General features: G+C 40.3%; 1 protein-coding gene across 1 annotated transcript; it reads left to right on the plus strand.

Moving 5' to 3' along the window:
• Positions 1 to 3,094: 3,094 nt before the first annotated feature.
• LOC139757373 (gephyrin-like) lies at positions 3,095 to 4,562 on the plus strand. The gene has a single exon (XM_071677783.1). It carries the CDS (start codon positions 3,105 to 3,107, stop codon positions 3,831 to 3,833), a length of 729 nt encoding a protein of 242 aa, XP_071533884.1. The 5' UTR covers positions 3,095 to 3,104; the 3' UTR covers positions 3,834 to 4,562.
• The last annotated feature ends 10,851 nt before the right edge of the window (positions 4,563 to 15,413 follow it).

Genomic DNA, 15,413 nt, shown 5'->3' on the forward strand with positions numbered 1-15,413 from the left:
AAATGCTCCCTTTGTTCACATTTCAATGAAAGAATAAGCTTCAATGTCTAAGCTACATTCTTTACCAATTTCACTATTTTCTTGTCAGAGAACCATGTATGAAAACTATCACTCCAGTAACACAACTATAAACATTTACTTTCCCTTTAAAAAAGTTCTGGGGAAGTCTGTCTCGATACACTGCGGGTCACTCTACCACCTGGCGAGGTTTGTGTTGCAATGGTTCTTGATTCACAAAAGTAGTAGCATCACAGTAATGGGGATGCCAAGGAGTATGGGTAATCGTGTAGTACCCTGGATGAAGCCCCAAGCCCGGGAGAAGTGTCTGGCCCGAACCTTCTCAAGCTCTTCTTATGTTGCTGACTGTGTTGGTCATAACAGATGGTCCGGCTGTTGGCGAAGCTGAGCGAGGAGCCGCTGACCATTACAGCTGGGGGAATGTACACGCTGTCGCGATCCAACCTGCTGTTTTCCCTGCGTGTCGTAGAAGGCGACAACATATTCTGGACCTTTTCAAGCCAACCTGGCCCTCCATCAATTAAGGAATCTGATCGAGATATAGGCTGGTGATCAGATTCTCTGTTGCTCCCAAACTGATCCTGATGATATATATATATATATATATATATATATATATATATATATATATATATATATATATATATATATATATATATATATATATATATATATATATATATATATATGCCTTCTCCAGATCCATAAATGCTACATACAAATCCATTTGCTTTTCTAAGTATTTCTCACATACATTCTTCAAAGCAAACACCTGATCCACACATCCTCTACCACTTATGAAACCACACTGCTCTTCCCCAATCTGATGCTCTGTACATGCCTTCACCCTCTCAATCAATACCCTCCCATATAATTTACCAGGAATACTCAACAAACTTATACCTCTGTAATTTGAGCACTCACTCTTATCCCCTTTGCCTTTGTACAATGGCACTATGCACGCATTCCGCCAATCCTCAGGCACCTCACCATGAGTCATACATACATTAAATAACCTTACCAACCAGTCAACAATACAGTCACCCCCTTTTTTAATAAATTCCACTGCAATACCATCCAAACCTGCTGCCTTGCCGGCTTTCATCTTCCGCAAAGCTTTTACTACCTCTTCTCTGTTTACCAAATAATTTTCCCTAACCCTCTCACTTTGCACACCACCTCGACCAAAACACCCTATATCTGCCACTCTATCATCAAACACATTCAACAAATCTTCAAAATACTCACTCCATCTCCTTCTCACATCACCACTACTTGTTATCACCTCCCCATTTGCGCCCTTCACTGAAGTTCCCATTTGCTCCCTTGTCTTACGCACTTTATTTACCTCCTTCCAGAACATCTTTTTATTCTCCCTAAAATTTAATGATACTCTCTCACCCCAACTCTCATTTGCCCTTTTTTTCACCTCTTGCACCTTTTTCTTGACCTCCTGTCTCTTTCTTTTATACATCTCCCACTCAATTGCATTTTTTCCCTGCAAAAATCGTCCAAATGCCTCTCTCTTCTCTTTCACTAATACTCTTACTTCTTCATCCCACCACTCACTACCCTTTCTAATCAACCCACCTCCCACTCTTCTCATGCCACAAGCATCTTTTGCGCAATCCATCACTGATTCCCTAAATACATCCCATATGATAGAGTTGATAGAGATGCTCTGTGGAAGGTATTAAGAATATATGGTGTGGGAGGAAAGTTGTTAGAAGCAGTGAAAAGTTTTTATCGAGGATGTAAGGCATGTGTACGTGTAGGAAGAGAGGAAAGTGATTGGTTCTCAGTGAATGTAGGTTTGCGGCAGGGGTGTGTGATGTCTCCATGGTTGTTTAATTTGTTTATGGATGGGGTTGTTAGGGAGGTAAATGCAAGAGTTTTGGAAAGAGGGGCAAGTATGAAGTCTGTTGGGGATGAGAGAGCTTGGGAAGTGAGTCAGTTGTTGTTCGCTGATGATACAGCGCTGGTGGCTGATTCATGTGAGAAACTGCAGAAGCTGGTGACTGAGTTTGGTAAAGTGTGTGGAAGAAGAAAGTTAAGAGTAAATGTGAATAAGAGCAAGGTTATTAGGTACAGTAGGGTTGAGGGTCAAGTCAATTGGGAGGTGAGTTTGAATAGAGAAAAACTGGAGGAAGTGAAGTGTTTTAGATATCTGGGAGTGGATCTGGCAGCGGATGGAACCATGGAAGCGGAAGTGGATCATAGGGTGGGGGAGGGGGCGAAAATTCTGGGGGCCTTGAAGAATGTGTGGAAGTCGAGAACATTATCTCGGAAAGCAAAAATGGGTATGTTTGAAGGAATAGTGGTTCCAACAATGTTGTATGGTTGCGAGGCGTGGGCTATGGATAGAGTTGTGCGCAGGAGGATGGATGTGCTGGAAATGAGATGTTTGAGGACAATGTGTGGTGTGAGGTGGTTTGATCGAGTGAGTAACGTAAGGGTAATAGAGATGTGTGGAAATAAAAAGAGCGTGGTTGAGAGAGCAGAAGAGGGTGTTTAGAAGTGGTTTGGGCACATGGAGAGGATGAGTGAGGAAAGATTGACCAAGAGGATATATGTGTCGGAGGTGGAGGGAGCAAGGAGAAGAGGGAGACCAAATTGGAGGTGGAAAGATGGAGTGAAAAAGATTTTGTGTGATCGGGGCCTGAACATGCAGGAGGGTGAAAGGAGGGCAAGGAATAGAGTGAATTGGAGCGATGTGGTATACCGGGGTTGACGTGCTGTCAGTGGATTGAATCAGGGCATGTGAAGCGTCTGGGTAAACCATGGAAAGCTGTGTAGGTATGTATATTTGCGTGTGTGGACGTATGTATATACATGTGTATGGGGGGGGGGTTGGGCCATTTCTTTCGTCTGTTTCCTTGCGCTACCTCGCAAACGCGGGAGACAGCGACAAAGTATAAAAAAAAAAAAAAAAGATATATATATATATATATATATATATATATATATATATATATATATATATATATATATATATATATATATATATATATATATATATATATATATATATATATATATATATATATATATATATCCTCCTGGCCACTGTGGGAGTGACTGATGTGATGGTAGCTAGCAAGCCAGTAGTTGCTGTTCTCTCCACTGGCAATGAACTCCAAGAACCAGGACAGCCATTGCAGAAAGGACATATCCGTGACAGTAACAAGATGACCCTTATATCACTCTTACGTCAGTTTGGCTACCCAGTCATTGATGCAGGCATTGCCAAGGATGATCCAAACACCCTCTTAACTATACTTAAGGGTGCCTTTAGCCAGGCTGATGTATTGGTCTCCACTGGAGGGGTGTCCATGGGTGAACGTGACATATTGCGGCCTGTACTTGTGTCAGATTTTAATGCTGAAATTCATTTTGCTCAGGTCTTTATGAAATCTGGTAAGCCAACCACCTTTGCTTCATGCCAGTTTAATGGAAAGAAAAAGCTGATTTTAGGACTTCCTGGAAATCCTGTTTCAGCCATTGTGACATCTACTTTATATCTCTTGCCTCTTTGCCGCAAAATGAGTGGCAGAACAGTTTGTGAAAATACTTGCATAAAAGCAAAGTTATCAGAAGACATACAGCTGGACCCAAGACCTGAGTACCACAGAGTTACTCTCTTTTGGAATCCTGGAGCAGAACTTCCAGTTGCTCACTCTACTGGCAATCAGATTTCTTCTCGTCTCCTCTCAATGGCCTCAGCTCAGGCTCTTCTGAAACTTCCACCAGCAACTACAGAACTGAAAATTTTACCAGTTAATTCTGTTGTTGATGCACTTCTTTTAGGAATGTAGTGCAAGAACCATCTGCACTGGAACATTTCTGCAGATCAGTTATGTTTAAAATAGTAATAGCATTGTTATACTTACTATGTATGCAAAGCATTTGAAATTCAAAAATTAGAATTTATTCTTTATTTTCTATTGTATCAGAAATGTCTTAATTTGTTTGTTCTTTATCTGTATTATCATAACAGCAACTCAGGGATATTTATCCACTTTATTCTTGCACTAACCACTATTCTTGGCTTCTAATATATTTGGCTGTGAATTGTTTCATAGTGTAGTGTATATGATTATTTCTCTGCACTGGTAATGACATCTATCTTTTCTATCGATATCTATGATACCCATTCCCTCTGGGACTCCCATTAAGGGGTGGCCATGGCAAAAGAGCCTCCACTTATCCCTGTACTTACATGCCTTCCTTGCATACACCATTCCATGCATTCTTCCACTATTTCTCACCCTCCAGTATCCCTCTACCCTATTTGCCCACTGCACAGGTGGTCTTCCACTCACACCAACCCCTTTGATTGTACTGTCATCATACACGCTCCCTTCAAACTCCTAGTTTTGCATTCATTCCACATGCCCAAACCACCTCAAAGTATTATGTTTCACCCATTATACCAGTCCACAATTCACTCCCTTTGCATTCCCTACCATACCACATCTCTCATACAACCTTTCATTTCTTTCTTTATTCCATTTAGTCACACCACATGCTCTTCTTAAGTAACTAATTTCCACAGCCTGGACTCTTGACTTTTGTACCTCATTCTTTGTCCATGTTTCAGTAGCATAGGTCAGGGTTGGGAGGATTATGCTGTCCCTTACTCTTCTCGTCACTTCCATACTTACACCTTTACTCTTCATTATTCTATTAAGGGACCCAGTGGCACTTCTACCCTATACTACTCTCTTCCCTTATCTCTCCTTCCATATCGCCACACTTACCCAAGACAGCTCCCAGATACTTAAATTCGCTCACTTCTTCCAGTCTTTTTCCCCAATATCCATAGCTCAATTTAGTACACTTTCTTCTTTCACTCTATAAGGTTTTACAAAATCTGTACTTTCACTCTGTTTCCTTCAGACACCATTACTTTACTTTTACTTGCATTTACCTTCAATTACCTACACTTACACACATCATAAAACTCACCTACAACCTTCTGCAACTCCTCTTCTCTCTCAGTAAACAACACTGTATCACCCACAAAAAGGCTTGCCACTAGCCACCATATCTTACTGCCACACTCCACCTAGGCAACCTCCTTCCCTAGTTTTGCTTTCATCCCTCTTATCACTCCATCCATATATATATATATATATATATATATATATATATATATATATATATATATATATATATATATATATATATATATATATATATATATATATATATATATATATATATATATATATATATATATATATATATATATATATATATATATATATATATATATATATATATATATATATATATATATATATATATATATATATATATATATATATACATACATATATATATATATATATATATATATATATATATTTATTTATTTATTATACTTTGTCGCTGTCTCCCGCGTTTGCGAGGTAGCGCAAGGAAACAGACGATAGAAATGGCCCAACCCACCCCCATACACATGTATATACATACGTCCACACACGCAAATATACATACCTACACAGCCTTCCATGGTTTACCCAAGACGCTTCACATGCCCTGATTCAATCCACTGACAGCACGTCAACCCCGGTATACCACATCGATCCAATTCACTCTATTCCTTGCCCTCCTTTCACCCTCCTGCATGTTCAGGCCCCGATCACACAAAATCTTCTTCACTCCATCTTTCCACCTCCAATTTGGTCTCCCTCTTCTCCTCGTTTCCTCCACCTCCGACACATATATCCTCTTGGTCAATCTTTCCTCACTCATTCTCTCCATGTGCCCAAACCATTTCAAAACACCCTCTTCTGCTCTCTCAACCACGCTCTTTTTATTTCCACACATCTCTCTTACCCTTACGTTACTCACTCGATCAAACCACCTCACACCACACATTGTCCTAAAACATCTCATTTCCAGCACATCCATCCTCCTGCGCACAACTCTATCCATAGCCCACGCCTCGCAACCATACAACATTGTTGTAACCACTATTCCTTTAAACATACCCATTTTTGCTTTCCGAGATAATGTTCTCGACTTCCACACATTCTTCAAGGCTCCCAGGATTTTCGCCCCCTCCCCCACCCTATGATCCACTTCCGCTTCCATGGTTCCATCCGCTGCCAGATCCACTCCCAAATATCTAAAACACGTTACTTCCTCCAGTTTTTCTCCATTCAAACTTACCTCCCAATTGACTTGACCCTCAACCCTACTGTACCTAATTACCTTGTGTGAAAGAAGAAAGTTAAGAGTAAATGTGAATAAGAGCAAGGTTATTAGGTACAGTAGGGTTGAGGGTCAAGTCAATTGGGAGGTGAGTTTGAATGGAGAAAAACTGGAGGAAGTGAAGTGTTTTAGATATCTGGGAGTGGATCTGGCAGCGGATGGAACCATGGAAGCGGAAGTGGATCATAGGGTGGGGGAGGGGGCGAAAATTCTGGGAGCCTTGAAGAATGTGTGGAAGTCGAGAACATTATCTCGGAAAGCAAAAATGGGTATGTTTGAAGGAATAGTGGTTCCAAAAATGTTGTATGGTTGCGAGGCGTGGGCTATGGATAGAGTGGTGCGCAGGAGGATGGATGTGCTGGAAATGAGATGTTTGAGGACAATGTGTGGTGTGAGGTGGTTTGATCGAGTAAGTAACGTAAGGGTAAGAGAGATGTGTGGAAATAAAAAGAGCGTGGTTGAGAGAGCAGAAGAGGGTGTTTTGAAGTGGTTTGGGCACATGGAGAGAATGAGTGAGGAAAGATTGACCAAGAGGATATATGTGTCGGAGGTGGAGGGAACGAGGAGAAGAGGGAGACCAAATTGGAGGTGGAAAGATGGAGTGAAGAAGATTTTGTGTGATCGGGGCCTGAACATGCAGGAGGGTGAAAGGAGGGCAAGGAATAGAGTGAATTGGAGCGATGTGGTATACCGGGGTTGACGTGCTGTCAGTGGATTGAATCAGGGCATGTGAAGCGTCTGGGGTAAACCATGGAAAGCTGTGTAGGTATGTATATTTGCGTGTGTGGACGTATGTATATACATGTGTATGGGGGTGGGTTGGGCCATTTCTTTCGTCTGTTTAATTGCGCTACCTCGCAAACGCGGGAGACAGCGACAAAGCAAAAAAAAAAAAAAAAAAAATATATATATATATATATATATATATATATATATATATATATATATATATATATATATATATATATATATATATATATATATATATATATATTATCCCTGGGGATAGGGGAGAAAGAATACTTCCCACGTATTCCCTGCGTGTCGCAGAAGGCGACTAAAAGGGGAGGGAGCGGGTGGCTGGAAATCCTCCCCTCTCGTTTTTTTTTCTTTTTTTTTTCCAAAAAAAGGAACAGAGAAGGGGGCCAGGTGAGGATTTTCCCTCTAAGGCCCAGTCCTCTGTTCTTAACGCTACCTCGCAAACGCAGGAAATGGCGAATCGTATGAAAAAAAAAAAAAAATATATATATATATATATATATATATATATATATATATATATATATATATATATATATATATATATATATTATCCCTGGGGATAGGGGAGAAAGAATACTTCCTACGTATTCCCTGCGTGTCGTAGAAGGCGACTAAAAGGGGAGGGAGCGGGGGGGCTGGAAATCCTCCCCTCTCGTTTTTTTTTTTAATTTTCCAAAAGAAGGAACAGAGAATTGGGCCAGGTGAGGGTATTCCCTCAAGGCCCAGTCCTCTGTTCTTAACGCTACCTCGCTAATGCGGGAAATGGCGAATAGTTTGAAAGAAAGAAAGATATATATATATATATATATATATATATATATATATATATATATATATATATATATATATATATATATATATATATATACATATATATATATATATATATATATGTATATATATATATATATATATATATATATATATATATATATATATATATATATATATATATATATATATATATATATATATATATATATATATATATATATATATATATATATATATATATATATATATATATATATATATATATATAACATACTTGGACGTGGTGGTACAAGTAGTTGCACGGACTGTGATCCTCGCTGTGGTTACAAGTATGTTCTTCCGCCCACCAGTGATGCTACTACGTTTGTGAATCAAGAACCATTGCAACACAAACATCGCCAGGTGGTAGAGTGTCCCGCAGTGTATCGAGACAGACTTCCCCAGAACCTTTTTAAAGGGGAAGTAAATGTTTATAGTTGTGTTACTGGAGTGATAGTTTTCATACATGGTTCTCTGACAAGAAAATAGTGAAATTGGAAAAGAATGTAGCTTAGACATTGAAGCTTATTCTTTCATTGAAATGTGAACAAAGGGAGCATTTTTCAAAGTGATAGAGATGGAAAGCAAAAAGGTTTTTTCATGAATGTACTAGAAAAGGTGAGGTCCAGATAAAACTTTTGGTCTGTCAGGCCTTATTATATCGGATGACCAACTACCTACCCTCATGTATCCAAGATATGGTTGTACTTTGTGTAATGAAGACAATTGAGAAACATCATAAGCGAATATTCCAGTTTCATGATAAGAGAAGTGGACCAGGCACTATGATACAGTGGTTAAATTGATGAAAACTGCTATTGACGTTTGTGTAAATAAATTATACATATTCCCTTTTACATAACCAGAGGTTGAAGCATTATGTGACATTCATTTGTCATTTCATTTCAAGATAGAAGTTTCAGTTTTCTAAATTATTTCTTACATTTTTCATATGTATATATCTATCTATCTATCTATCTATCTATCTATCTATCTATCTATATATATATATATATATATATATATATATATATATATATATATATATATATATATATATATATATATATTTTTTTTTTTTTTTCTTTTTTTTTATACTTTGTCGCTGTCTCCCGCGTTTGCGAGGTAGCGCAAGGAAACATATATAAATATATATATATATATATATATATATATATATATATATATATATATATATATATACATATATATATATATATATATATATATATATATATATATATATATATATATATATATAAAGATGCTTGTGGCATGAGAAGAGTGGGAGGTGGGTTGATTGGAGAGGGTAGTGAGTGGTGGGATGAAGAAGTAAGATTATTAGTGAAAGAGAAGAGAGAGGCATTTGGACGATTTTTGCAAGGAAAAAATGCAATTGAGTGGGAGATATATAAAGGAAAGAGACAGGAGGTCAAGAGAAAGTGCAAGAGGTGAAAAAGAGGGCACATGAGGGTTGGGGTGAGAGAGTATCATTAAATTTTAGGGAGAATAAAAAGATGTTCTGGAAGGAGGTAAATAAAGGGCGTAAGACAAGGGAGCAAATGGGAACTTCAGTGAAGGGTGCAAATGGGGAGGTGATAACAAGTAGTAGTAATGTGAGAAGGAGATGGAGTGAGTATTTTGAATGTTTGTTGAATGTGTTTGATGATAGAGTGGCAGATATAGGGTGTTTTGGTCGAGGTGGTGTTCAAAGTGAGTGGGTTGGGGAAAATGATTTGGTAAACAGAGAAGAGGTAGTGAAAGCTTTGCGGAAGATGAAAGCCGGCAAGGCAGCAGGTTTGGATGGTATTGCAGTGGAATTTATTAAAAAAGGGGGTGACTGTATTGTTGACTGGTTGGTAAGGTTATTTAATGTATGTATGACTCATGGTGAGGTGCCTGAGGATTGGCGGAATGCGTGCATAGTGCCATTGTACAAAGGCAAAGGGGATAAGAGTGAGTGCTCAAATTACAGAGGTATAAGTTTGTTGAGTATTCCTGGTAAATTATATGGGAGGGTATTGATTGAGAGGGTGAAGGCATGTACAGAGCATCAGATTGGGGAAGAGCAGTGCGGTTTCAGAAGTGGTAGAGGATGTGTGGATCAGGTGTTTGCTTTGAAGAATGTATGCGAGAAATACTTAGAAAAGCAAATGGATTTGTGTGTAGCATTTATGGATCTGGAGAGGGCATATGATAGAGGTGATAGAGATGCTCTGTGGAAGGTATTAAGAGTATATGGTGTAGGAGGCCAGTTGTTAGAAGCAGTGAAAAGTTTTTATCGAGGATGTAAGGCATGTGTACGTGTAGGAAGAGAGGAAAGTGATTGGTTTTCAGTGAATGTAGGTTTGCGGCAGGGGTGTGTGATGTCTCCATGGTTGTTTAATTTGTTTATGGATGGGGTTGTTAGGGAGGTGAATGCAAGAGTTTTGGAAAGAGGGGCAAGTATGAAGTCTGTTGGGGATGAGAGAGCTTGGGAAGTGAGTCAGTTGTTGTTCGCTAATGATGCAGCGCTGGTGGCTGATTCATGTGAGAAACTGCAGAAGCTGGTGACTGAGTTTGGTAAAGTGTGTGAAAGAAGAAAGTTAAGAGTAAATGTGAATAAGAGCAAGGTTATTAGGTACAGTAGGGTTGAGGGTCAAGTCAATTGGGAGGTAAGTTTGAATGGAGAAAAACTGGAGGAAGTAAAGTGCTTTAGATATCTGGGAGTTGATCTGGCAGCGGATGGAACCATGGAAGCGGAAGTGAATCATAGGGTGAGGGAGGGGGCGAAAATCTTGGGAGCCTTGTAGAATGTGTGGAAGTCGAGAACATAATCTCGGAAAGCAAAAATGGGTATGTTTGAAGGAAAAGTGGTTCCAACAATGTTGTATGGTTGCGAGGCGTGGGCTATGGATAGAGTTGTGTGCAGGAGGATGGATGTGCTGGAAATGAGATGTTTGAGGACAATGTGTGGTGTGAGGTGGTTTGATCGAGTAAGTAATGTAAGGGTAAGAGAGATGTGTGGAAATAAAATGAGTGTGGTTGAGAGAGCAGAAGAGGGTGTTTTGAAATGGTTGGTCACATGGAGAGAATGAGTGAGGAAAGATTGACCAAGAGGATATATGTGTCAGAGGTGGAGGGAACGAGGAGAAGTGGGAGGCCAAATTGGAAGTGGAAAGATGGAGTGAAAAAGATTTTGAGTGATCGGGGCCTGAACATGCAGGGGGGTGAAAGGCGGGCAAGGAATAGAGTGAATTGGATCGATTTGGTATACCGGGTTGACGTGCTGTCAGTGGATTGAATCAGGGCATGTGAAGCGTCTGGGGTAAACCATGGAAAGTTGTGTGGGGCCTGGATATGGAAAGGGAGCTGTGGTTTCGGGCATTATTGCATGACAGCTAGAGACTGAGTGTGAACGAATGGGGCCTTTGTTGTCTTTTCCTAGCGCAACCTCGCACACATGAGGGGTGAGGGGGATGGTATTCCATGTGTGGCGAGGTGGCGATGGGAATAAATAAAGGCAGATAGTGTGAATTGTGTGCATGGGTATATATGTATGTGTCTGTGTGTGTATATATATGTGTACATTGAGATGTATAGGTATGTATATTTGCGTGTGTGAACGTGTATGTATATACATGTGTATGGGGGTGGGTTGGGCCATTTCTTTCGTCTGTTTCCTTGCGCTACCTCGCAAACGCGGGAGACAGCGACAAAGCAAAATAAAGAAATGAAATAAAAATAATATATATATATATATATATATATATATATATATATATATATATATATATATATATATATATATATATATTTTTTTTTTTTTTTTTTTTTTTTTCTTTCAAACTATTCGCCATTTCCCGCGTTAGCGAGGTAGCGTTAAGAACAGAGAACTGGGCCACTGACGGAATATCCTCACCTGGCCCCCTTCTCTGTTCCTTCTTTTGGAAAATTAAAAAAAATTGAGAGGGGAGGATTTCCAGCCCCCCGCTCCCTCCCCTTTTAGTCGCCTTCTACGACACGCAGGGAATACGTGGGAAGTATTCTTTCTCCCCTATCCCCAGGGATAATTTTTATTTATTTTTTTTCTTTTTTTATACTTTGTCGCTGTCTCCCGCGTTTGCGAGGTAGCGCAAGGAAACAGACGAAAGAAATGGCCCAACCCCCCCCCCCCATACACATGTATATACATACGTCCACACACGCAAATATACATACCTACACAGCTTTCCATGGTTTACCCCAGACGCTTCACATGCCTTGATTCAATCCACTGACAGCACGTCAACCCCGGTATGCCACATCGCTCCAATTCACTCTACTCCTTGCCCTCCTTTCACCCTCCTGCATGTTCAGGCCCCGATCACACAAAATCTTTTTCACTCCATCTTTCCACCTCCAATTTGGTCTCCCTCTTCTCCTCGTTCCCTCCACCTCCGACACATATATCCTCTTGGTCAATCTTTCCTCACTCATTCTCTCCATGCGCCCAAACCACTTCAAAACACCCTCTTCTGCTCTCTCAACCACGCTCTTTTTATTTCCACACATCTCTCTTACCCTTACGTTACTCACTCGATCAAACCACCTCACACCACACATTGTCCTCAAACATCTCATTTCCAGCACATCCATCCTCCTGCGCACAACTCTATCCATGGCCCACGCCTCGCAACCATACAACATTGTTGGAACCACTATTCCTTCAAACATACCCATTTTTGCTTTCCGAGATAATGTTCTCGACTTCCACACATTCTTCAAGGCCCCCAGAATTTTCGCCCCCTCCCCCACCCTATGATCCACTTCCGCTTCCATGGTTCCATCCGCTGCCAGATCCACTCCCAGATATCTAAAACACTTCACTTCCTCCAGTTTTTCTCCATTCAAACTCACCTCCCAATTGATTTGACCCTCAACCCTACTGTACCTAATAACCTTGCTCTTATTCACATTTACTCTTAACTTTCTTCTTCCACACACTTTACCAAACTCAGTCACCAGCTTCTGCAGTTTCTCACATGAATCAGCCACCAGCGCTGTATCATCAGCGAACAACAACTGACTCACTTCCCAAGCTCTCTCATCCCCAACAGACTTCATACTTGCCCCTCTTTCCAAAACTCTTGCATTTACCTCCGTAACAACCCCATCCATAAACAAATTAAACAACCATGGAGACATCACACACCCCTGCCGCAAACCTACATTCACTGAGAACCAATCACTTTCCTCTCTTCCTACACGTACACATGCCTTACATCCTCGATAAAAACTTTTCACTGCTTCTAACAACTTTCCTCCCACACCATATATTCTTAATACCTTCCACAGAGCATCTCTATCAACTCTATCATATGCCTTCTCCAGATCCATAAATGCTAAATACAAATCCATTTGCTTTTCTAAGTATTTCTCACATACATTCTTCAAAGCAAACACCTGATCCACACATCCTCTACCACTTCTGAAACCACACTGCTCTTCCCCAATCTGATGCTCTGTACATGCCTTCACCCTCTCAATCAATACCCTCCCATATAATTTACCAGGAATACTCAACAAACTTATACCTCTGTAATTTGAGCACTCACTCTTATCCCCTTTGCCTTTGTACAATGGCACTTTGCACGCATTCCGCCAATCCTCAGGCACCTCACCATGAGTCATACATACATTAAATAACCTTACCAACCAGTCAACAATACAGTCACCCCCTTTTTTAATAAATTCCACTGCAATACCATCCAAACCTGCTGCCTTGCCGGCTTTCATCTTCCGCAAAACTTTCACTACCTCTTCTCTGTTTACCAAATCATTTTCCCTAACCCTCTCACTTTGCACGCCACCTCGACCAAAACACCCTATATCTGCCACTCTATCATCAAACACATTCAACAAACCTTCAAAATACTCACTCCATCTCCCTCTCACATCACCACTACTTGTTATCACCTCCCCATTTGCGCCCTTCACTGAAGTTCCCATTTGCTCCCTTGTCTTAAGCACTTTATTTACCTCCTTCCAGAACATCTTTTTATTCTCCCTAAAATTTAATGATACTCTCTCACCCCAACTCTCATTTGCCCTTTTTTTCACCTCTTGCACCTTTCTCTTGACCTCCTGTCTCTTTCTTTTATACATCTCCCACTCAATTGCATTTTTTCCCTGCAAAAATCGTCCAAATGCCTCTCTCTTCTCTTTCACCAATACTCTTACTTCTTCATCCCACTACTCACTACCCTTTCTAATCAACCCACCTCCCACTCTTCTCATGCCACAAGCATCTTTTGCGCAATCCATCACTGATTCCCTAAATACATCCCATTCCTCCCCCACTCCCCTTGCTTCCATTGTTCTCACCTTTTTCCATTCTGTACTCAGTCTCTCCTGGTACTTCCTCACACAGGTCTCCTTCCCAAGCTCACTTACTCTCACCACCCTCTTCACCCCAACATTCACTCTTCTTTTCTGAAAACCCATACAAATCTTCACCTTAGCCTCCACAAGATAATGATCAGACATCCCTCCAGTTGCACCTCTCAGCACATTAACATCCAAAAGTCTCTCTTTCGCACGCCTGTCAATTAACACGTAATCCAATAACGCTCTCTGGCCATCTCTCCTACTTACATAAGTATACTTATGTATATCTCGCTTTTTAAACCAGGTATTCCCAATCATCAGTCCTTTTTCAGCACATAAATCTACAAGCTCTTCACCATTTCCATTTACAACACTGAACACCCCATGTATACCAATTATTCCCTCAACTGCCACAGTAGTCACCTTTGCATTCAAATCACCCATCACTATAACCGGTCTCGTGCATCAAAACTACTAACACACTCATTCAGCTGCTCCCAAAACACTTGCCTCTCTTGATCTTTCTTCTCATGCCCAGGTGCATATGCACCAATAATCACCCACCTCTCTCCATCAACTTTCAGTTTTACCCATATTAATCGAGAATTTACTTTCTTACACTCTATCACATACTCCCACAACTCCTGTTTCAGGAGTATTGCTACTCCTTCCCTTGCTCTTGTCCTCTCACTAACCCCTGACTTTACTCCCCAGACATTCCCAAACCACTCTTCCCCTTTACCCTTGAGCTTCGTTTCACTCAGAGCCAAAACATCCAGGTTCCTTTCCTCAAACATACTACCTATCTCTCCTTTTTTCACATCTTGGTTACATCCACACACATTTAGGCACCCCACTCTGAGCCTTCGAGGAGGATGAGCACTCCCCGCGTGACTCCTTCTTCTGTTTCCCATTTTAGAAAGTTAATACAAGGAGGGGAGGATTTCTGGCCCCCCGCTCCCGTCCCCTCTAGTCGCTTTCTACGACACGCGAGGAATACGTGGGAAGTATTCTTTCACCCCTATCCCCAGGGATAATATACACATATATATACATATACACATACACACACATACACATACATACGCACATATACACACACACACACATACATATATATACATATGAAAAATGTAAGAAACAATTTAGAAAACTGAAACTTCTAGCTTGAAATGAATGAAAAAAATGAATGTCACATAATGGTTCAACCTCTGGCTATGGAAAAAAGGAAATGTATAATTTATTTACAC

This window comes from Panulirus ornatus, chromosome 26 (genome assembly GCF_036320965.1).
Source record: "Panulirus ornatus isolate Po-2019 chromosome 26, ASM3632096v1, whole genome shotgun sequence".
Lineage (NCBI taxonomy): Eukaryota > Metazoa > Arthropoda > Malacostraca > Decapoda > Palinuridae > Panulirus > Panulirus ornatus.